The sequence below is a fragment of the Protomyctophum parallelum genome (genome assembly GCF_964188405.1).
Source record: "Protomyctophum parallelum genome assembly, chromosome: 16".
Classification (NCBI taxonomy): domain Eukaryota; kingdom Metazoa; phylum Chordata; class Actinopteri; order Myctophiformes; family Myctophidae; genus Protomyctophum; species Protomyctophum parallelum.
Genome location: NC_139711.1, coordinates 11,793,335 through 11,816,966, shown reverse-complemented (window position 1 = coordinate 11,816,966; position 23,632 = coordinate 11,793,335). Strand labels below are relative to the sequence as shown.

Below are 23,632 nucleotides of genomic sequence, written 5' to 3'. Positions count from 1 at the left end.
GAGAAGGTTTCATTTACTTCCCCCCATTTGTTCTGCGGCTACAAAAGTCATGCTTCCATCAATATTCATCCAACGGGAGTAATTGTCCAAGCGCTTTTTTATTTTATTTTGTATGCCGCTAATGGCAGAAAAGTGTGTTTCCTATAATCACGTCTAACATCTCCAAAAGGATCTCTTAAATTAGTTTAATAGTGGCTGCCGAGTTCATTTTGTTAATTTGACCAGGCTCTCCTACTGTAGAGTGTTTTAAAATTAGCTGTAGCATCTGGGCCAGGAAGCTACATCCTTCATCTATTAGCGGAGTCATGACACAGTGCACATGCAGAGCCCTGGAAACGACCTGGTAACTGGAAAAGGAGCCCTTTTGTTCACTAACCCTTAGTCAAAGAAGAGGGAGCTTTAAGCTTTGGCAAAAGGCACAGCACTGTAATTGCTGACATTAACTTAAACAAGACAGTAAGCTTTATTACAACAACAACAACAGAAAACCTGTCTGAGAAATGGTTGCCATATTATATTTCGTTGTTTTCCCCGGTTTCCCATGCTGTGATTTATCAGGCCGAATGTGCATCTTCTCTCCCTAGCAAACGGGGGTCCCATTTATAACCAGGCAGACATGTGCCTTTTATTTGGAGTTATTAATCAGAGTTGACTATAGCCGGCACGGCCACTGGAGCTCAGACTGATAGACTCTCCGTCAGTAGAGGGAAAAGCCTGTCACGTCCTGCAGACAAATACACAGATTTATGGACCCGTGGAGCCGGGCTGCTCTCTATATACAGTAGCACAGAGGCATTTGCCTGAAAAGAGCAGCTTTGAAAATGGATCGTTGCTATTTGAACGCGCAGTTGGTTTCCCTATAAACGGGGGGGAAATGGCGCCGGCATGGGGTGGCAGGGCAGAGAGTGAGTTTATGCTTATTAAAAGCGAGATGATGACTTTCCTGGACTTTCCTTCTGTGTTTCACATGAGATATGGCCTTGACTAATTAAGTGATTAAATCCCTGAGTAATACTCCCTGTCAGATCTGGTAAAGATTGCCAGGGGGTTTAGAATGTCAACAGCCAGTTCATTAGAAAACCAACACAAAACCGTACATAGACAACAAGCCACACTGTCGCTGCTTTTTGACCTTGCTGCGACAACAAAAATAAGATGTCACGGCGGGGCAAACAAACAAACATGGGGGATTTTCGACTATTTTGATCGTAACTTCAAGCCCCCTCATGCCTCCTTTTTCATAGTCCTTGACTAATGCAATGATTTGTTTAGGGCGCGTGCTGTCGTGTGTGCTCGTGTGCGCGTTCGTGTGTGTGTGTGTGTGTGTGTGTGTGCGCGCGTGCGTGTGCGCGTGCGGTTGTTTGTACTCTCTGTATCCACTGTCCGGCGTCTGTTGCTGTGAGGGTTTTGGTGCCTATCTAACCTCCTTCTGTCAAGCAGCGACAGCCCAAAGAGATTAGCTGTATGAGTGTCTGGTTTCCCTGCGGATCCCCGGCCTCAGTCCATCACAGTCCCGGCACTGAGCTGCATCTTTGGGGCTCAGGAGGGGTGCTGGGTGGGGTGCGGTGGGGTGGGGGTGGGGGGGGGGGGGGGGGTGGCTGGGTCATGGAAAACTGTGGCCATTGCAGTAATCCCGTTATCTCTGCCACTAAAGCTGGCCACTCTAGTGACCTGAAGACATGACCGTTAAGCTGCGTCTGTTTCACTTCTCTCTCTCTCTCTCCCCATGTTGCTGTCAGGGCAGAAACCGCTTATCTCCTTATTCTATCTTTTTGTGGGTTTTTTTCCCCGTAACTTTACGCCCTACTTGATCAAACTACAGTGTCACACGAAAACATCAAAAGTAGCAGATCGGCAAGCTCGAAAACCGGTTTAGATACGCGTTTGGAGCTTGTAGATCTGCTGCTTTTGCCGTTTTTATATTTGAATCCTGAAAAGTAACTGTTTTTGACATACAGTATGAGGTTTCCACCCTACAGAGATGTCTTCTTCCCTGCCCTCTCTCTCTCTCTCTCTCTCTCTCTCTCTCTCTCTCTCCTTCCTCCTAACTCCTGTTGAAAGTTAGGGGGTGGTCTTGGCACGGCAGAGCCTCTTAAATTCATAGTCCTTGCACGACACCGCGGGCTATCTTTAATTCCGTCAGAACAAAAAGGGGTTTTCTCTCCTGCAAGTACTCTGAGTTCACGCCTTAAGCTCATGCATCTTAATGCTGCCAGCCTTGTAGGAGGAAAAAAGGGTTGGTTTTCGGTTGTCCTGGGGAACTGCTCTCTCTCTCTCTCTGCCCACATCGCTGGTGCGTGGAAAGACAATTTAGCTCTCTGTTGATGATTAATATGTGATTTGATGCACTAATTCCAACCTTGCATTGTTTCCCCACCAGAAAGAGTAAATAATACGGTCGAATTTAACGTCTCATCTATTAGCTCTCACACGTCATCATTTGTTAACGGGATAATGGGCCGTAAAGAGGGCCATTACTCTCAGTTCAGAACATATGCTGGAATCCTGCTCTCTCTCTCTCTCTCTCTCTCTCTCTCTCTCTCTCTCTCTCTCTCTCTCTCTCTATCTCTCTCTCTGGGACAAATAAGCAAACTATATGCAAACCGAACAACGCAGCTTTCAAAGCCAAGCAAAGCTTGATTTGTACTTGATTGATTGATTGATTTGCAGCGAAAGTATATAGCAGACCTAAAATAAGCTCACAGCGTCGTGTCACAGCCGTGACGCGTCGCAAGCTTAAAGGTCTGCTATTTTCAATCTGTGACAAAACTAAACACAAATCAGGCTTAAAGCCGGGGCAGCGAGTGCCAACCGACTCTGTGTTGTCTCTCGTCCTGTTCCACGGTCGATGGTAAAAAAAAAGAAGAAGAAGCCGACACCGTGTTCTGGCACCAGCGCTGTCATGCTCGTTCTGAACCCGCGACCACCGTTGGACACAGAGGGGTTTAGTATTCACGCTAGTGTAGCACCAGAGATGCTGATAACGGGATAATTGGCATTCAGCCGTCTTTCTGGGGTTACCCGGGGCCGTCCGATCCGCCGCCGCGAGGTCAGATCCTCGATCAAAGTCCGCCCTGGCCGCCAATTTGAAATGCTAATCAGGCCCGGGCTAACGAATAATCGCGTTTAAGAGAATGCGTTAAATGAGGCCTCTCTCTGAAAAGCCTCCCATAAACTAGCCTTTTGTCTGCGTAAGAGACATAATAGCATAGATGGGGGTTTTAATTCTGTGGAGACGCTCTGCCCTCTGTTATTATCTCATTAGACCCCCTCGCTTCCACTCAAAGACCTCATCTGACCTCCCTGTGAGAGAGAGCATTTCTACAGTAATAGGAATATTATTCTATAGCTTCTTCACAGTGGTAGAAAGTTACTAGGTACATTTACTTATGAGCACTGTACTGTAAGTCAAATTTTGAGGTATTTGTACAGTACTTGCGTATTTCTAATTTCCAATACTTTCACTTCTACTCCGCTACATCTCGGATTCCAAATATTGTACTTTTACTCAGCTCTATTTATTTGAAAGCTTGAGTTACTAGTTTTATTAATTAACCACTTCAGCCCTGTATACATTTAGGCTATTTGAAAATAGCCAATCTACATGCTCACAATGTGCATTGTGAGATTGTAGATTTGCTATTTTCAAAAGATTTTTAATACATTTGAAAACTTTAAATGGAACATTCTGCATAATTAGTAGCTACTACTTTTACTCAAGTACATTTTGAATTCCAGACCTGTACTTGTAACAGAGTATTTCTAATGTTTTATATTGCAGTATTGATACTTGTACTTAAGTAAAACATTTGAGTACTTTTTTCCCCACCACTGCGTTCTTCATCCGTTGAAACAGCTCATGATGATCCAGGGTCTTTTTCCTCACATCTGGGTCGAATTAGAATAAACTAATGTTATGAAGACAAGAAGCCAGAGATAACCACATGGGATAGGGAGGGGGGGATAAAATTATCCATTTGAACAAAGACCGAACCACTTGGCAAACATGGAAATTAGCAAAGCACAAGAGCAAACATGGAAATTAGATCCGCGGCTCTGAACTCAAAAGTGCTCATTCAGTGAAAGAGAGATCATATCAAGCAAAAAGAAAAAGCAGGTAGAGATTTCCGAACGGATAATTAACGCCTTCCTTTTCCGTTATAATTGGAATCGGTCGAGCCCGTTCTAGGGAAAGAGTGCAGAAAATTGAATCAGCGGTGTGCAGATAGAAATCACAGCCATTCTCCATCTTAATTAGATGCCTTTGCACAAATCTTTAGCGTGGGCAACCATGCTAGCATGGCGCTGATTCTCACCATATGGCTGCTATCTGTGCACACATCTCCCCTTTCACAGCACTGCGCTGAGCACTGAAGCTCTGGGAAAGCTCACGTGCATTTTCTGCACATTGCGTTTCCCCATTCTGTTAGCATCTTGTTCCCCTTTTAGCAGAGATAAAAAAAAACAGCAAACAACAAACACACTTCTCTGTCTGTATAGCTGCTCTTGAAGGTATTCCCTCACGACTAATTTCAGATTTGTTTATTTCTCCTTTGCTAAAGGCTCCTTTGATTTGGTGGGGGTGGCGGTGGGGGGGGGGTGTTTGAGTGCTCTCCAGCGTGCCAGTAGAGGAACCCTTCAAGCTCGCTGCGTCCGGCTCCAAGTAAACGGAGTAGATCAGAGGAGGAATGTGGCACACTTTACCGTCCCCTTCCAGATGGTCATTTGGATAACAACAAATGGTCCATTGAGCAAGTCCCACGGAGATTAAAATATTAAGCATGCATTTACAAATCTCTGCTGGCACAAAAACAAAAATGAAATTAAGGAGACTCGCCATGCGAGAACAATGAGCAGTTGACTAATGGCTTACTCAGTCACTTCATCACAGTCCAGGTAGCTAGTGGCTCTCTCTTGCCGCGGCTGCAGCGTTTGCATGCTAATGTGATTCATGAGAGCTAGACGTGCGCACATGCACGTTGGCAAGTGCACGTACACACACACACGCACACACACACACACACACACACACACAGAGTCAGGGAAATAACCTTGCGGTGACATTACAGCACTGTTGAGACAACTTGGTCCAACCCGCTGAGGCATCATGCAGGGATGCTATCTCCAAGCCTGGGATGTATGCTTGATTTGCGTTCCTCACGCGTGTGTGTGTGTGTGTGTGCGTGCGTGCATGCATATGTGTGTCTGTGTTTAGAGTGCGTGTGTGTGTGTGTGCGTGCGTGCACATGTGTGTCTGTGTTTAGTGCGTGGGGACATTCATTGCACGTGTGCAGCACACCAGCCTGACTGTGTGCATTCACCCGGCCGTTCATTGTGCTTTGTGGGTGCAGCTATGTTTACCTAACCCAGTTGTTTGTATGTCTTGGTCCGGACACTCTGGGACACTGAAGCCTGATTCATACAAAGCTCACTGCTAGTTTTTGAAAAATATTGAAAATGTTGAATAAACCTTTTTCAGATGGGGATCCCCGGGCCAAATGCAAATTAATTTCGGGGACCTTGGACTTGAAAAGGTTTGAGAAACAACTGTTTTTAGAGTAGTTTCAGAGTCAGACATAACAACACCTCTTCTCCCCCCCCCCCCATTAGGAAGTGGTGCAGATGGAGCGGCAACTGGGGGGCCGGCTGATCGACGAGCCACACGTCCTGCTGTTCAAGGACAGCTACCACAACCTGCGGCTGTCCATCCATGACATGCCCCTGGCCCACTGGAGGAGCAAGCTGCTGGCCGGCTACCAGGTACTGTTCACAGAGTAGGCCTTTAGCAGACGCTCTTAATCCAGAGTGACTTGCAGTAAGAAAGAACAACACATGGTAATACATGAAATACTGTACATACAAATTGTCATCAAGAATCACAAGGAAGCTAAGAGTTGAATATCTGTACAAGGGTATATGCTATCGAAATTACATAAGTTGAGCCTTTGCATACGCCTGAAGGTCGTTGAGGCTATAGGGCAAGTGCTACGGCAAGTGCTATGGGCTAAGATGGAGTCTGAAGAGGTGGGTTTTCAGACTGCGGCGTAAGATTGGGATCGAGTCTGCCGTTCTGATTGCAATGGAGAGTTCATTCCATAGTTTTGGAGCCAGAAGGGAGAACAGTCTGGGACGTGTGGATGGTTGTCCAGGCTGTTTTTAGTGAAGGTTCTGCCCGCCTCCCTGTTGGTTGCCATACCTTTGGTTGCTACCAAGTACAGGGAGGGCAAATTGGTATCCCGACCTGAAAATGCATTTTCTGTTTAAGTGTTTCTTTGCTGCTAGCTGGTAGCATAAATGTAGTTAACCTATGCCAGCGCCTGCGTCCATTTTAACAGAATCTGACTGTGTCCTCCCCTAGCCCCGGCCTGCACACACTCACTGTAACCATTGGCTATCATTAGCATTAGCGCACACCGTTTACATGTCAGGAGCGATTCCCAGACAAAGTCACAAATGACATCCGAACTTTGGATGGCTGACGATCACCAAGGACACCGTAGATTCCCGAGTTATGGAGGTTTGAAAAACCTGCGTTGATTGGAGGTAAATGGAGAGGAGTTGTTGGTGGTGACGGAGGCTCAACCACAATGTACACAGAGCAGAGCATACAGAAGTACTTTAAAATCAGTGCATGGTTCTCAAACCTTTTAATTTCAAGGACCCCATAACTCTGAGAGTGTATAAATGGAATCAAATGGACCCTTACAGGTCTGTAACTCTGAGACTGTACAAATGGAATTAAATGGGACTCTTATGGGTCCATTTTGTTTTATTTGTACACTCTCAGAGTTATGGGGTCCTTGAAATTAGAAGGTTTGAGAACCACTGATTTTAAAGTACTTCTGTATGCAATATCTTAATCCATACTTATGCTTTATTTTGCTAGGTTGTACAAAATAATATTCGGTCAATTTAATTTGCAGAAGAGCTCACCTTGCGCACAGCTTTCGGCTTTGTAGTGTTGTGTTGACATGGGCTCGCAGGTCAGAAATTATTAGGCTATTATTTGCGACAGTACAGTATGACAGTACAGTATGACAGTACAGCATGACGTCATTATATAGTGACCACAGGTTATAACCATCATGATTAAAAACACTTGGAGAACAATCAGTGTCAGAACAATCAATGTCAGAACAATCAATGTCATACATCATAACATAATTATGTCCACACTATTTAAAAGTTCATGAAAAATACCAATACGAACCATGAATGTGCATTGTAAATACATGAGCATCCCTCGTACAGATACGCACAAAGCGTATCTGTATCCCGGACAAAATAGGACATAATAGTCAGCTTATAAAGGGTATGCGCATGCTTAAAGTGAATGGCACATCGAGTGGCAAAGCAACATGCAAAGTGAGTTTAACATTGTTTAACGTTGCAAATTGTTTGGATGTATGGGCTGTCAAGGCCAGAAATTAGTTTTTTGCCACTCAGTGGGCATTCCTGCACAACGTCCGGGTTTGATGATGATGACACATGCATACCCTCTTATAGGTAAATGTATTTAGTTACTTACTCCCAGTTGCATGCTGGGAGATGTACTGTAGTAACACCGAGGACATGCCTGGCAGGACTAGTCGAAGCTGCACATCACCTCGTTTTATTGCTGATGAGCGTTCATGCTCCAGCTCTCTCTCTCTCTCTCTCTGTCTCCCCATGGACACAGTTATTTGTTTCGTTGCGGAGTGCAGAGTTTTAATTAAGTGTGTTTAGGTTTTTGCTTTGGTTGATCACTTTAAAGATCTGCACAAAGGAGTGATTTTGTGTTGTTGTTGTTGTTGTTGTGTGCCTGCAAGGCAGGACGTTTCAGTCTAGTGGTCTGTCTGTAACCTTGGCACAGCTTGTGACTTAAAATCACTCTCTGAACTCCAGAGGAAACTTAGTTTGTGTGTGTCGTAACTCGTATCTCACTAACTTTTTGAAAATCGACACCCTACTATTGATCATACTACAGCTTCACTCAAAAATGTTAAAAAATGCCATCTTTGATTTATTTTTTCTCAATTTGAATTCGGAAATGTTTTCGACATAAAGTTTCCACTTTATGTGGGGGGGGGGGGGGGGGGGTACATTCGTATACTGCCACAACGTTATGCTGCGTTCACACGGGCAGATGCAACAGATGCAAAGCTACACAGTAGTACACCTAGTCACAGACAGTAGTAGTCGTTAAGCAGCAGGAGGATCCCACTAGCAGCAGGTGTGCGTTTATCACTAGCACAACCACAAACGTCCAACACATACAATTAATTACTCACCTAATGCTGCCTGCAGGTTCCATGTTTAATTCCAACGTGTGTAACCTACATTGTTTAATTGACAGATATTTTTCATATTGTAAATATGGTCGCTAACGTGGTTTACAGCTGAGCTCACCATAACTTTCCCTTTCCGTTTTAAAAACTGTCATCGTAGCTTGTTTACAACTGAAACGGACTTCCTGTCCTCTGACTTCCTCATCAAAATAAGTCACTATTATACAAATCACTTGTAATGATTAGTCAACACTAGTTTTATTTCTAAGTCTACTTACAGGACGTTAACATCTCATTTGAGTGCCTTTTGAGTGCCTGTCAGCATTCTCTAAATACCTGTCTCTCAGCTGTTGGTGCGCAAATGCGCCTCACATGCCTTTGATGTGCAGAAAATGTTTTGACGACGCATGCGCACTGGCGCACCGCTTGTGTGCACCGCTGCTTGTAGGCTTGTACTGTACATGGGCAATTTTAAATACAGATATGTTTGTATGTAGGACCCCCCTGGAACCTGCTCAATGACGCCACTTTGAGAATGTGCGCGTGTGCACGCACAATATGCTGGATTGCATTGGAGTTGCTTACTGGCTCAGAAGCTGGCTGATTGATTATACTCAATGGTCCATCGTGTAAAAAGGAGCTGGGCTGAATACAACACTATGTAATATTATGTGGAACTAACTCCACAATCCCTGCACCTTTAGCCCTCTCTTTCTCTCTCTCACACACACACACACACACTCACTGCACGCACGCACGCACACTGCACCTTACTCCCACCCCCTCTCACACACGCATACAATGCACCTTTATCCCTCTCTTTCACTGCACCTGCCTGTCCAACTGCACTGCAGCCTTGAGAGAGAGAGACAGACAGACAGACAGACAGACAGACAGACAGACAGACAGACAGACAGACAGACAGACAGACAGACAGACAGACAGACAGACAGACAGACAGATTAAAGAGAATGTGTGTGCTAGAGATATTGAGAAGACAAAGAGAGAGAGAAAAAGGAGAGAGAAGGGAGAGGTGTGTGAGAGAGAGAGAAGAGGGAGAGAGAAAGGGAGGGAGAGAGAAAGATACAGTAGGAGTGGCTGTGACCATGTGAGCAGCACCACCAGGTCCCCACAGACCAGAGCAGGCAGTGCGAGAGGAGGCTGGTGCCAAGTAAGCATCAACAATGCACCCTGAACACAACCCTGAACAACTGGCGTATTCCTCCAGACTGTGCCTGTTCATTTGGAAGTGTTATTCCCCTCTCAGCAGTCCGGTCAGAAAAGGCCGTCAGAGTCCCCGGGGCCTTGTGAAAGGCTTTCTGCATCTCTGCCCCATGCGCCCTGTCAGTGTGCCTCTCGGCCCCCGCTCCGTCTTCCTGGGTAACAGTGCCCCCACTTGGTCAGCATAACACACTGCGGGCAGCATCCCGCTTGTGCACGGCCCCTATTCTGATGAAAGCTGTCAGTGGTGGACCAAGTACTCCCATTTTGTTACTTATGTGAAAGTATCGATACCACGATGTAGTCATAGCCTACCCTGTTACAAGTGTATTGTAACCGTAACCGTTAAAGTATTGACAAGTACCAAAAGTAGTCAGTAGGTACTCATTATGCACAATGTCCCCTTTCAAATGTATACATTTGAAAATAGCGGATCTACAAGCTCACAGCATGTCACAAAGAGATGCCTTGTGAGCTTGTAGATCAGCTATTCTCAAATAGCCTAATAGGCCTGAAGTGTTTAATATATTATGTTTTACAATAGTAACTACAGTTTTAAAATGATTGTAGTGGAGTACAAGTACAAGTACAATATTAGCTTCTGACAGTTCTGAGATGGTGGGGGTAGTTTAAAAAATATTAAATACAAAGTACCATACCTGAGTAAATTCCACCAGTGTCAGCTGTAGCTGCTGATATGAGGTCGAATGAGGAGTCTGCATTGCCCTGTTTTTTTTACGGAGTTGCCTTCTCGGGGGATATGAAAATGAGACATGAATATGGAACAAGAGACAAAAGAGAGATACAGAAATGGTTAGCCATGAATACATTCCAACCAAACACTCCCCGGTACACTGGCTGTTTGCCAGATGCAATCATGTGTTGTGCTATAACAGAGGTCTTGTGCACTTATCTCATTCGCACGCACGCACACACACACGCACGCACACACACACGCACGCACGCACGCAAGTAATACCAGGCATGTGGCACAGAAAATATCAATCATATATAAATGGTGTGCCTTTCTTCAAAGCGCTTTACAATTTGCATATCGTCTCTGTCGGGTGGAAACCTCATACGTACCCAAGTCCAAAACTGTTACTTTTCATGATTCAAATTCAAAAGTAGCAGATCGACAAGCTTGTAGATCTACTATTTTTGATGCTTTTGCGTGATGCTGTAGTATGATCAAGTAGAGCATTGTTTTATGAAAAAACACAAAAAGTTAGAATATGGAGATAAGAGATTTCTGCCCGACATTGACCATATAGTTGATTACAACTTTGCGTCCACCTGCATTAATCAAAAATATGGAAATACGGTTCATCTTTCCACCAGCTAGCCTAGCTATGATGCATTTATCGTAAATAACCCCCAAATTAGATCAGTTCTGTGATCGACCAGACAGGCATCCCAGAGCTCCCTGCTAAGAAACTATTGAAGAGGAGAAGACAGTGTTTCTAGAACCTATTCTTAGTATTCTCAAGCTGTTTTGCCATACAGTGTGTTTGCACAATATGTTGCAATGCTACGGTTGTTGTCTGATAATAATCACCAGGCTATTAGTTGATTACAGTCACCTGTTGCTTACATCCACGATGTGTGTGCTGGAATACTAGGATGGAGATTTACAGTATACTGTATGTCTGTTATTGTTCTGTTCTTGGATTCGTTCAGCCATGTCAGCCAGATGAGGGTGGGTTTGCCACTCCAGGAACAGCAATGTCTGTCTGTTGCACCACTCAGTTCACACAGGTGTGATTTTGAGTGGTGCTAGTCACTCCTATACACAGCAATGTGTGTCCCTGCCTGGCTGCCTGGCTCTGTCTGTCCAAGTATGGAAATAGTGTTTGTTGACCACCAATTGTTACTGTTGCGCAGCCACACACACACACACACACACACACACACACACACACACACACAGGCAGGCCAAGGAGGAGGGCTTGTACAGTACAGTACAGTACAGTACAGTACTACAGCACGAGTACAGTACAGCACTACTCAGTTCAGACGAGTCGGATGTTTTCGCCCTGCTTCTGGTCAATTCAATACATTAATTTAATTCATGTATTTCCTTTTGTGATACAGTATGTGGACTGTGTGTGTGTGTGTGTGTGTGTGTGCGTGCATGCGCGCCCCACAGGAGATCCCGTTCTACCACATCTGGAACGGCTCCCAGCGGTACCTGCACTGCACGTTCACCCTGGAGCGCCTCAGCCTGGCCACCTGTGAGCTCACCTGTCAGCTGTGTGTGTGGCAGGTGGAGGGGGAGGGGCAGAGCTTCAGCCTCCACTTCAACATCGCCAAGGTGAGCTGCCGCCCGGCCGGCCGCGCTCGTTAGCGGTTTCGGACATGTCCACTTTTAACTCATATACTGCCACCTGCGGGACGCAGAACCAACCGCAGACTGCCGAACAATTGTCAGTGTAACACACGCTGGACTCACCATGCTGTTTGGGCTTCCGTTGTTGATGCTAAATAATTAGCATGCGGATGGCAGCGAGGTTGCACAACCCGGTCTAGGATCGCTAAAGAAGGAAAGGCCAAGCCAAAAATAATTATATATATATATATATATATATATATATATATATATATATATAAATCAGCTATCCGGATTGATATCAATAATAAAGACGGATCAATCCGCCAAGAGTAGTTGCCGTTTGGATTCCTTATGGCGGAGCGTTAAGTCACAAGCAGTATAAAAAGTCTGTTAATTTCAACAGATCAATTTGGTTCCATTTGTACACTCTCAGAGTTACAGACCCATAATGGTCCCTTTGGAACCGCCTCAAGGAACCCTGAGTATATTAGTATAGTAATGAGTGACGTTACTGTATAAGAGTTTCACCATTTAGAAATAGGACCTATGCGCACAAGCACCTCAATGTACAGCTACTGTACGTTGTTCTTGCTGCTACACTGTTGAGGAACCTAAACCGCTCCGCTCGTATGTACCAAATAACATCTTGAATATTTTAATCCAGGATGTTACCGCAGCTGTTTTGCATCCCACTCTTGTCAGACAGACAGGCAGTCTTTTATAGTTGTGACCAACTGAAAGATGCACTATTCATTTCTGTACAGAAGTATTGTTGTATGGACCTATCCCATGCCCTAATGCCTTTCTCCCCCCAAAAGGACACCCGACCTGTGGACTCTGACTTTGTGTTAATGGACAGTAATGCCACGGCCTTGGCAGGCCCCAGCGCCTTTCAGATCCCATATCTCATACGGCAGAAGATCTGCAGCAGCCTGGATGCCCCCTGTCCCAACGGAGCCGACTGGAGAATGCTTGCACAAAGACTTAAATTGGAGAGGTAAATAGCTACGGTACAACATCCTTGCGCCTTATCTGTTACCCTTGAGTGTAGCCGTAAAAAAAAAAAAAAGATAGATTACGCATGGGATGGGTTCCCCCTAAAAATACAGTGGAATCTCTTTGCCCATTCCTCTTGGGAACGGAGGGTTGCTCTGGAGAATTTGATGTTCGGGGACACGGAAATGCATTGGAATTCCAGTCCTTATCTGGTTTAGAACATCGAAATGTGCAGCCAAAGGCAGGCAGGCACACTCCCTTCGAAGAGCTCTGCACCTTCTGTTATCCACTTTGTCGTGTTTCTTCGTTTGCAATAGATCAGCGAGGAAATTACACCAATTACACACAATCAACAGAAAATATTTTTGCATCACTGTGTTATTGTTTGGGGGATAACCATGCTCATTCAGTCGAGCGGTGGGATCAGTGGTTGGAGGTGCAGTCGTACACACGTGGATCTTGCAAAGCTAACACTAGAGGTTTAACGTGGACTGATAGCTAGCTGTCTTTCCTCTTCTAAACCAATCACATGACCTTCTTCAATTTCCCCCTGATAGACATAAGCAGCTTACGCGGATGTGTCCACAGAAAGTGTTTATTTATTTATTTTCACGGCGGAGCTCTATGAATATCAAAAATACGAATGCCTAGAGTGCTTCAGAAGCACACGAGAACGAGTATATATTGGTAGGTTTTAATATCACATCTTATTAGCACAAATAGCGTAACCGAAATAGCTGAGAAAATAACGGATAAAACATGGATGCCAGAAATGGAATTGGGTTTATCCTCTACCGTGTTTGTTGATGTTTTTAGACCTGCCTCTTCCTTGAGTTTGATTGGTCAGTCGAAAGAAGAAATGATGAGTTTCACTTCCTATCCCAATTAGGACTGCAACTATTGATTATTTACTTAGCGATTATACCACCGATAACCTTTCGATCAAATAATCGATTGAGCACTTTTTAAACACATTTTATACTTTGCCGCACACATGTTGTGCCAAAGTATTTAAAATTGCAGATCTACAAGCTCACAAAGTGTTCGAGGCAACGCATTGTGACCTTGTAAATAGGCTATTTTCACTATTTTTGTAAATGTTGACACTTTCCATCTATAATGACTTGCCCAACATAGAGATTGATTATTAATCTATTATCTTATGAACGTATCGACTATAGATTATTTATTTATAATCGATTAAATCGACCCCTACTCCCAATGTTGTAATTTCTACTTTATGCACCTAGGATTTTCTGTGTTTTCTGTGTTCTACCCAAAAGACGCCAAGATGTGAGGCACGGAGAAGAGCAAGAGGGGCTCTACTTAAGCAATATTACACGAGAGGGTGTGGGTTAACGTGATTATTGCCATGACAGTGAGACGAAGTCGAGTTCCGCAAGCATCACTGAAGTGGCAATAATCACGTTAAACCACACCCTCAAGTGTAATATTGCAATTATACAACAGTTACCCTTAAAACTAAGAAAATCGCTGAAAAATAATATTTTTTTAATGACAGATGTAGTCACTACGACCACAAATGTCCCAAGACACTAGCTAGCCTAGCCACCGAGTTTGCTGCGCTCTGGGAGAACAGAGCAGCTGAATTATTTGTTTTGATTAGGTGGTGAATGGTGCTTAGAAGGCTGTTTCAACCAATCAGATTGCTTCCTCGAAACGACCTGTGGTATAATAGCACATCTTTACCATAGAAATGTGTGGCAGAAGAGTGCCGGCAGCTCAACAAAACACATTTCCCTTCTACAATCTGCTTAATCGTTTTACCTGGGAAGTTAGCAAGCTGGCTGGCCTGCACTAGACCGCCCAATATCAAGAATAATGTGTCAGTGTCTGGCGTATACTTGTTACTTAAAAAACACAGGTTGTTTCTCACTGTTACTGTACTTTATCTTCGGATTGCCTTTATACGTAGGAATGGAGCCAAGACATTGATCAATTAAACTCCAATTTAACTTCTTCCTGGCAATGGAATCAAATACGTACACTTCGTTTTGTCCAATCAGTTTACTTACTCCAATTAATTCTAAATTGAATTGATGCGGTACAGCTTCAATTAACAGTGTTTTGTCCAAACGTAATCGATTCTCATTTGCGCCCCTGTAAAGGAAACAACGCCCTGGCATTGTTTGGGCCTCGATCGGCCCTTAACAACATGTTTTACTGGAAATGCAGTAGCACCGTGACATTTGGTCATGTAGTGCTTGTGTATTTATTATGTGTACAGAATTCGGACTGGGGAGGACTAAACGTGACCAATCGATGGAAACTTAAAATGCCAAGAGCGTTGTATTTGATTCGTACTCCCTGGTGCTGTGCAAATAGCTGCTACTGCAGCACGCTACTAGATACGCCAATGTTTCACCCAGTAATGTGACTGATTGGGGCGGACAATGAATCCTTTTTATCTGCTATCGTCTCTGTCGTCGGGTGGATATCTCGTATGTCCACAACTGTTACTGTTCAAATAAAACAATAGCAAAAGCACAGTAGCACTTGTTGTGAAGTGAGCGGTCGCTATTATCATCATACATCACATTCCGTGCTCATACAGACACACATAGCTCAGCTGTGCATATAGGCCCCTCAAATACACACAACACTTTAGAATATAGCAGGTTTCTGCCTGACACTGACGACATAGCAGAGAGGAGCGTTCTGCACAAGCCTGTTTCTAACAAGTAGAGCCCTTTCCCTTATTGTCGCCTGCGCTGCGCCGTGCAGTGTACTGTAAGACAATTGAAGAGAGGCGGTGTGAGTGTACCATGGAATTCAATTGGACTAAAGAGCACCACAGCCATTGCGTTCTCTGCCCCCTTGTCTCCCTGCAAAGTAACCATACATCTTCATCATCATCACAAAATGGCAAGGCAGAGTGTAAAGTGAATCGATGGATTTCTTTTAAGTGACTTTCCCTGCCCTAGGAGAGGTCTGCCTGTGTACTCTGTCCAACTTGTCTCAAGGTGAAATAGAAAGACCCCGACACTCCCCCCATCACACACATACACACACACAAGAAGCCTGTCCCCCAAGCCCATAAAACACGCATGTACGCACACACACACACACACACACACACACACACACACACACACACACACACACACACACACACACACACACACACAGCGCACACCTACCCCCCATAACCTTTGTGCCAAGGGTTCATGCTTCTTTTTTTTCCTGTGTCACATGCGCATAGCGGTCTATATAACAGTCACAGTTAAATCCCCAGATATTTGGAGAACAGAAAAAGGCCATTAAATCGAACAAGCCTCCTGGAGGTACCTCAGGGATCAGCCCTGAGTCCACATCAAATGCTGAGCGGCTGCCTGGGACGGACCACTGCTTTGTTGTCATTGATTGGGTTTGATCCTAAAGGTCCTGCTCCTGAAACAGGAAAGGTCGCTTCCCACTCAAGTGTGAAAGTGCATAATCGTTGCTGTGTCGAGCAGAAACCCTGTATCTCCATATTTCAACTTTTAAAAATATTATTACCAATAAGACGCCCAATAAGACGATGTCTTGAGTGTACACTGTACAGGGTTTGATGAGGTCAGATCAACATATGGAATGTCAGAACAGGTCAGCTCCATATATGGAGATCTAAGGGTGGTAGCAGGGACTTTCTCTTGAGTGTACAGGGTTTGATGAGGGCCCAGGTAGGGCCGGGCCTTAATTTTCGGGCCTGTTGAGAACTAGTTTTCGCCGGCTGCTGGGTGCGGCTGCACTAATAACTTTGGGGCAGGCCCGTCTAGAGTTTGAATGGACAGGTGGGCCTGTTGAGAACTCTAGTTTTCGCCAGCTTCCGGACGCAGGTGCACTAATAGAGGTCTGATGTAGAGTTGCTGGCCATTATTGATAACATCAGGGATCTCCATATATGAGCATAACTGCGACAGCAGGTCGAATTTACTATCTCCATCCCTGATGATGTCACGTGATGTCACGAGACCTGGGCACCATCTATGGGGGCTAGCCTGGGGTGACCAACCAACCAACACACTGACAGGAAATGCGCAATTCCATAGTAAATGCGACCTGCAGTCACAATTATTATAAATATATATTTTTTTCCTCGTAATGTCAAATACTGTGTTAAAAAATAAACAAATTATCCTGTCAGGTTGACTCATATGGATATGAAGAATCAACTGACGGACGAGAAAACTAATGTTACTGCTGCCGAATTTGTAAAAACTTTCGCCAGACACAGAATGTATCAAAGTCTGTGACTGACTATCGTAAACGATACAGAGACACCTCCCGACAATATCGCAGAGACAGTTTATTTATATTTGGACCACATTTGTTATATGAGACGATTCTAAGATTACCCAATGTTATTCTCCATAGAGAAATTACTTCCGTAACCCGGGGATGAGCGAGTGACGTCAGGACTTCGGTGCTCTATTCTATTTTAGCTATTGAAACGTTTGAGGAAGCGATACCGGGTATTTTAGTGGGATTTATAAAAATTGAACCAATGAAAAGTAACGAGAGCTTGTAACGAGAACTTGTGACTAAATAATAACTACAGTGGATCCCAGGTTCTCCTATCTATTTTCCTGAAAGGTTACAGTACTGGACATACAAGGTTTCCACCCAACACAATATAGGGCCAGTGTCACCATCACATGAAAAAGAAGGAAGCTTAGGCACCTTCTAATTAAAGTTGCATGAGATTGACTATGTGACGGTATCTTCAAGGCCTTCAGTGAGCAAAGTCTAACGGATTATGAGTCTTTTCTTAGGTTTTTGTCTTCCTTCTTTTACAGCACTTTGACATGATATCAAGGCATGTCACCGTGCCGTATAGTGTGAATGACACGCCACATACGATATTTCAAAGAAAGAACGGATGAAAGTGTTTTACTGAAGCTCTGCGTAGGTTTAGAGGAAAATTTTAATGTTGACATGTGTACGTATATACACATATAGCATCCTTTGAAAGAAAGAAAAAAACATTGTTGTTCACTCCCATTGACCTTTATGTGTTCTGTTCTTCTCTTCTCTTCTCTTCTCTTCTCTTCTCTTCTCTTCTATTCTCTTCTCTTCTCTTCTCTTCTCTTCTCTTCTCTTCTCTTCTCTTCTCTTCTCTTCTCTTCTCTTCTCTTCTCTTCTCTTCTCTTCTCTTCTCTCTCTTCTCTTCTCTTCTCTTCTCTTCTCTTCTCTTCTCTTCTTCTCTTCTCTTCTCTTCTCTTCTCTTCTCTTCTCTTCTCTTCTCTTCTCTTCTCTTCTCTTCTCTTCTCTCTTCTCTTCTCTTCTCTTCTCTTCTCCTTCTCTTCTCTTCTCTTCTCTTCTCTTCTTCTTCTCTTCTTCTTCTCCTCTCTTCTCCTCTCCCTCTCCTCTCCTCTCCTCTCCTCTCCTCTCCTCTCCTCTCCTCTCCTCTCCTCTCCTCTCCTCTCCTCTCCCACAGACACATGAGTTTCTTTGCATCCAAAGCGAGCCCCACCTCTGTGATCCTGGACCTGTGGGAAGCGCAGCACTTCCACAGCGGGAACATCAACCAGCTGGCGACCGTCATGGCCGACATCGGCAAGCAGGAAGCCATGATATTCCTGGTGTCCGACGGCGAGTGCTAACCCGGAGAGGGAGAGACTGGTGCAGAGCAAAGTACAGTACAGTTTAGTACGCAATGACGACAACGGTTAACTGCAAGGCGGGGAAGAAGAGAAGAGCTCGTTGTACTCCATGCCCTTCTCCCTGACATTAGAGGATAAATTCAATGAAAAGAATTAACCGTAGGTTCAGGTTTCCCGTTCCCCTTGTAAAAGAAGAAGATATCTTCAAAAAGTAAAAAGTGTGGCAGAATGAATGGACGAGGGAGGAGTTTGGACATGAGTTCATAAAAGCAAACACAGTTCCGCTGTTCTGAAGTCGGCCCTTTATGTTCAGCCAAAAAAGATTATCTTTTTTAGTTTTACCTGTTTTTATTTAATTTTTATTTTTCGGAGCAATGACAGATTAAAGTAGTCCAAACCCTTGGTTTTACTTGAGACTTAAAGTCACGTGAAGCATTTTGTACAGTACAGCTGTACTCTGTCCTTATATCCAATAAGGAGCAATATGCAAAAACAGTGCTACTTTTAATGGTCGTTAAAGAGAAATACATGGAGAATTTTGGAATTAAAAAAATAGGAGATGTGACAAAAAGCTAACGTTGCTATTTCTGTCAATATTCACACGAAACGGTAGCGCTCTGCTAGCCTTTTCAGGTAAAAGACTAGAGGGTATTTATGCAATTGGCTGTTTCATTGAATAACATTATTGTTTTGACATTGAATACAGTTACGACAAGGTCATCAGGGTCTGTGAATGTCACGTCACCCCCCAAAGCCAGTGGCATTATAGAGTTGTTTCACACACACATACAGTATGCGTTATCATCATCTATCTCTGAAAAAGACAGGGAAAAGCTGTAGCAAATCATGGACTAATAGGTTGCAGATAGATTTTGTGTCAAAACCCCGCAACATGCCTCAGTGGCGTCTTGTTTGCCTGTTTTAAGTCAAGCCGGTATCACAACTGTGAATGTACCATCTCCATTCTGTGAGACGCTCCAGCAGCTTTTCTTGTTTTTCCAAATCGATACGGAGGGAGGGGTTTGGGGTTCGTTGAACTTCTGAGGGAAAGTGTGAGTAATATCTTCACTGAAGTCACATTTCAAAAGCCATTTATATTTGAAGCCCCGGTGACTTTGATCTATCCGGTTTATTTCGAATCTCATATTAGCCCAATGCTTCATCGCAGTGGGCTCTCTAACGATTTACACAGCTTCTGAAGGAGGGCATTCTAGCGGCACACTACTGTGCTGTCGGCTGGAAAACCTGTATGTCCAAAACCGTTACTGATCATCAAATGGAAATATGTGTTCCAACGAATCATTATTTAGTCTCAAGCACTTGTTGTCTTAAGTTTCATTGGTTTAAAAAACCCACAGACACACTGTTAACCACTTTAACATTCTCTTTCGACATTCTTCAATGGTATCAAAAATAGCAGATCTACAAGCTTGCGATGCGTCTCTCAATGCGGCACTTTGTGAGCTTTTAGATCTGCTATTCTTTTGATATTAAGATGAAGTAGATACATAAAATGTTGCATCGTGGAGATACAAGGTTTCTGCCCCAACGGGCACACGACATATACGCCGTAGTCATAGTGAATGTCTTAAAAACTCATTTCTAAAATGGCATTGCCAACCTTATTAGATTACTACTGTGGGAGAGAGAGAGAGAGAGAGAGAGAGAGAGAGAGAGTGTTAAAGACCAAGCACAGCCAAAGGGAAGTATATATGGGATATTTTATTCGCTTCAGCATGAATAATGCAGGAACACTGCCCCACAGAAAATCTGACAACAAATTATCTTCACCAAATTACTCACAGTCAAAGGATAGTTATGCAGCCTTGCTTCATAATTCATAAGCCATTGTTGGTGGGAATTCCTCATTTGCGCCGTGGCATATAGACTACGTTAGGTCTACGATAAGCCTTCTTTTTCTCTCTCCGTGAAAGTAGTAGCTTCTTTTCATAATGCCATGCCTATGCCTAACGTAAATGCCTAGAAAGTTGCTGTTGTCTAGGTTTTTGTTGTTGTTGTTGTTGGGTTTTTTGTTTTGCCAAGACAGCGAATAATGTCCTAGCGGAATTCATGCAACAAAGCATGAACTGTAACTATCAGCTCTCAATATTTAGCAGCTTTGCATTAATTTATTACTCTATGGTTTATTAATGGAGCTGTCAGCTCAGCCTCCTAACATCACTTTATCTTTTTAGTAGAGCAGATCGCTTTACAGCGGTGTCAAAAGTTCAGAGTAATCCCAAATTAGCCATATAGTCCTCTCTCCGTCTGCCTCAGGGTTACTTGCATGCAGCCGTATGCTAAAAGCTGCAGAGAAAGAAAGCCCCCTCCCTCAAAGCCCCTTTCAATAAAACAGCTAAATGACGTGACCCGTGAAATACAAACATGAGCAGGTCTTTACGATTGTCAGCTACTGTATTTGGAATGTAAATCTATGTTTGGTTTTCCCTTATTGTCACAATGTGGGGGACGTATTGGATTATTTTGCTATTTTTTCCCCCTTTCTTTTGCACAATGAGAAAGATGATGCACACTGTCTAGAACTGGCAAAAATATGTATTACAGAATTATATTTTGGACCTTAGACCTTCATCTTAGGACCAAAACGTTGTTCTGTAATTATTTACTTTTGGTTTGTTTATTTGAAAATGTGTTCTTATTGTCTTTTCATGGCATCGCAGCGCCTGTGATTAGCATCGCTCCGTTGCTTTTTCGCTTTACTTTGTTAAAGAGGCAGTTCCCACACCAACGATAAGACAGACCAATATGATTTGTTGGAGAGATGCCAATTACATTTTGTCCAGTTTCTCCTCATCTCGACACAACTTTTGATTAAACCCTTTTTAGATAACATGGCAGCACCACCTTAAAATAAATGACTCATTTTTCACGTAGAAATAAATCGTCAGATGAAATATGTAAATAGTTTTTCTATACTCGCTGTGTGCTGTCACTTTACATACTGTATATCAGCAGAATTGGTAACCAAAGTTTTATGAACACCATGTGAGGCCACACCGTCTTCATATTGTATACGTCGGCATCATTTCAGCGTGTTAACCGTGTTTTAACTAGCACGGTACTGTATGTACCGTCACACGTGTGCGTCTCGCCTATATTGCAGATTATATTAAAAACAAAAAAAAATTGCATTCTCGTTGTTGTCTCTGACGCAATTTCATCTGTTCAAGCAGTACTATATGTCAAAGATTATTTTATCACTTTGTAAAGAAATGTAAATTATATTTTAATATGAAGCCAGAAAAAGAAGACGACACTTAACTGGCGCAACATTTGTCAAGTCTGAACCGTGACGTGTTTTGCCTATAATATAATACTGTTGTTTGGCGATTCTAGCAGTGAAGACTTTTTTGCAGTGTTAAGGGTTTAGAGAGACTGTTTTTCAAGACGTTTCTATACATACATATGTTTGTCCTTTTCGCTGCATTACGGCTACCTGACTTATTTCTATATAACTGTAAGCATTTAAACACAAAGGTGTGAAATTGTAACTACTACACTGAATCCATGTGGGGAACTACACTGGGGCGAGGAAAGACATGTGAGTTCTGCAACACTGACGGGCGACATTTGTTATCGCGACACCTTTTAGACGAGCCGCTGACAGTCGTGCTTAACGTGTTTTGAAGTTTTCATCTTCTCCCGTGTTTTGTCTTGGATGTGTAGTCGGCACATTTCAGTAAAGCCAGATTTATATTTTGTTGTCGTACGACGGTGTTCCAACAAATGAGAACAGCAGATCGTGCGCGGTGGAACTTCTAGATTGGCTATTTCAGGTAGCGGGACAGTGTCGCATGACACAGCGTAAATTAGCTGTAACGCACATCACCAGCCACCAGGGGCATTCGCTCAGATAATGCGTAGATCTAGGATATCTAACAGCATCATAACTCATACTGACAGAGTCCCTCCCTGCCTGAAAGCTCTGTATAGAAATAACTTCACTTACATGATTCATAAAAGGATTTGAAAAGTTTGTCCCATGGGGAGGAGAAATAATCCTGTTATGTTTCACAACTGTACCTTTATTATTTTAAGTGTAATTCATTATGTGTGTGTGTGTGTGTGTGTGTGTGTGTGTGTGTGTGTGTGTGTGTGTGTGTGTGTGTGTGTGTGTGTGTGTGTGTGTGTGTGTGTGTGTGTGTGTGTGTGTGTGTGTGTGTGTGTGTGTGTGACGTGCACACGTGCGTGTGCACGCACACGTGTGTGCGTGTGCACGCACACGTGTGTGTGTGTATTTGTGCGCTTGCCTACCTGTCATTGTGACTGAATTCAAATGTCTTTCTTTTTTTTTTGAGAACAGCACTTCTGTACCTTTTGAGTGGTTTTCTATTGTGTTCATTCAGTCAATGTTCCTTGCCTTTCTGCAAGTCAAAAATGCTGTACTTATAAACATGCCACAGCGCTTATGCAATTGTATAATTCCTTTTTCCCCCCTATTTCTTTTTCTTTTTTGTGTTCCTTATTGTCGACGTAAATTGTTGTCAAAACTTTTGTGGCAAAGGAAAAACTCTGTACTTTTTTGGACAATGATATGGATTTGTGGGTAGAATTTTGGAAATTCGTTTCTAAGTGCTTTCAAGTATTTACTTGGCCTTATGTATATATCTATCTATGATATTTCAGAAAGGTATGTATAGTAATTCAACCTGAAATTGTTGTAAATAAATTATATATTGTTAAATTAAGGACTTGCTCTTTACTTTCACTATTACTGTATATTTCAGAATCTGGATGTTGAAAACAACCAAAAAACTCGTCCCTTGCCTACAAAATACATCAACTCAAGTAAAGAACTGTCATGATGATATGACATGAATGGGAATGAAATGGTTTAAAAGTAAAGTAGTATTTTACAATAGTATATATCTCTGCTGTTTTAGTAGACTAGGGCAGTTACTACTGTCCTCAGAAAGTGGCAGCTTTACATAGATCTGATCAGTTTGCTAGCTGACATTTATTTTCTGTAGAATCCACAAAACGATTTCAGTGATGAAAATTCGCAGTCATAAATTAAATTTCATCGTCGAAAACCAAAATTACAAGTATGCCGTGTTTCATGGTTTTCGACTATGAAAAGAATACTATAGTATGTGATATACTATGGTAAATGGTGCATTCATATAGCACCTTTATCCAAGCAGGCACATTACATCTATGCATTACATTCACCCATTCACACACTGATG

General features: G+C 43.2%; 1 protein-coding gene across 2 annotated transcripts in view; it reads left to right on the top strand.

Moving 5' to 3' along the window:
- Positions 1-22,558, top strand: part of unc5a (unc-5 netrin receptor A) — a 278,720-nt gene extending 256,162 nt beyond the window's left edge. For both annotated transcript variants that reach the window (XM_083785438.1, XM_083785437.1), the window contains exons 14-17: positions 5,611-5,760; positions 11,638-11,802; positions 12,639-12,817; positions 18,257-22,558. In XM_083785438.1, the coding sequence (XP_083641564.1) occupies positions 5,611-5,760; positions 11,638-11,802; positions 12,639-12,817; positions 18,257-18,422 (660 nt within the window). In that variant the 3' untranslated portion in view covers positions 18,423-22,558. The remainder of the gene's footprint in view (positions 1-5,610; positions 5,761-11,637; positions 11,803-12,638; positions 12,818-18,256) is intronic.
- Positions 22,559-23,632: the final 1,074 nt, after the last annotated feature.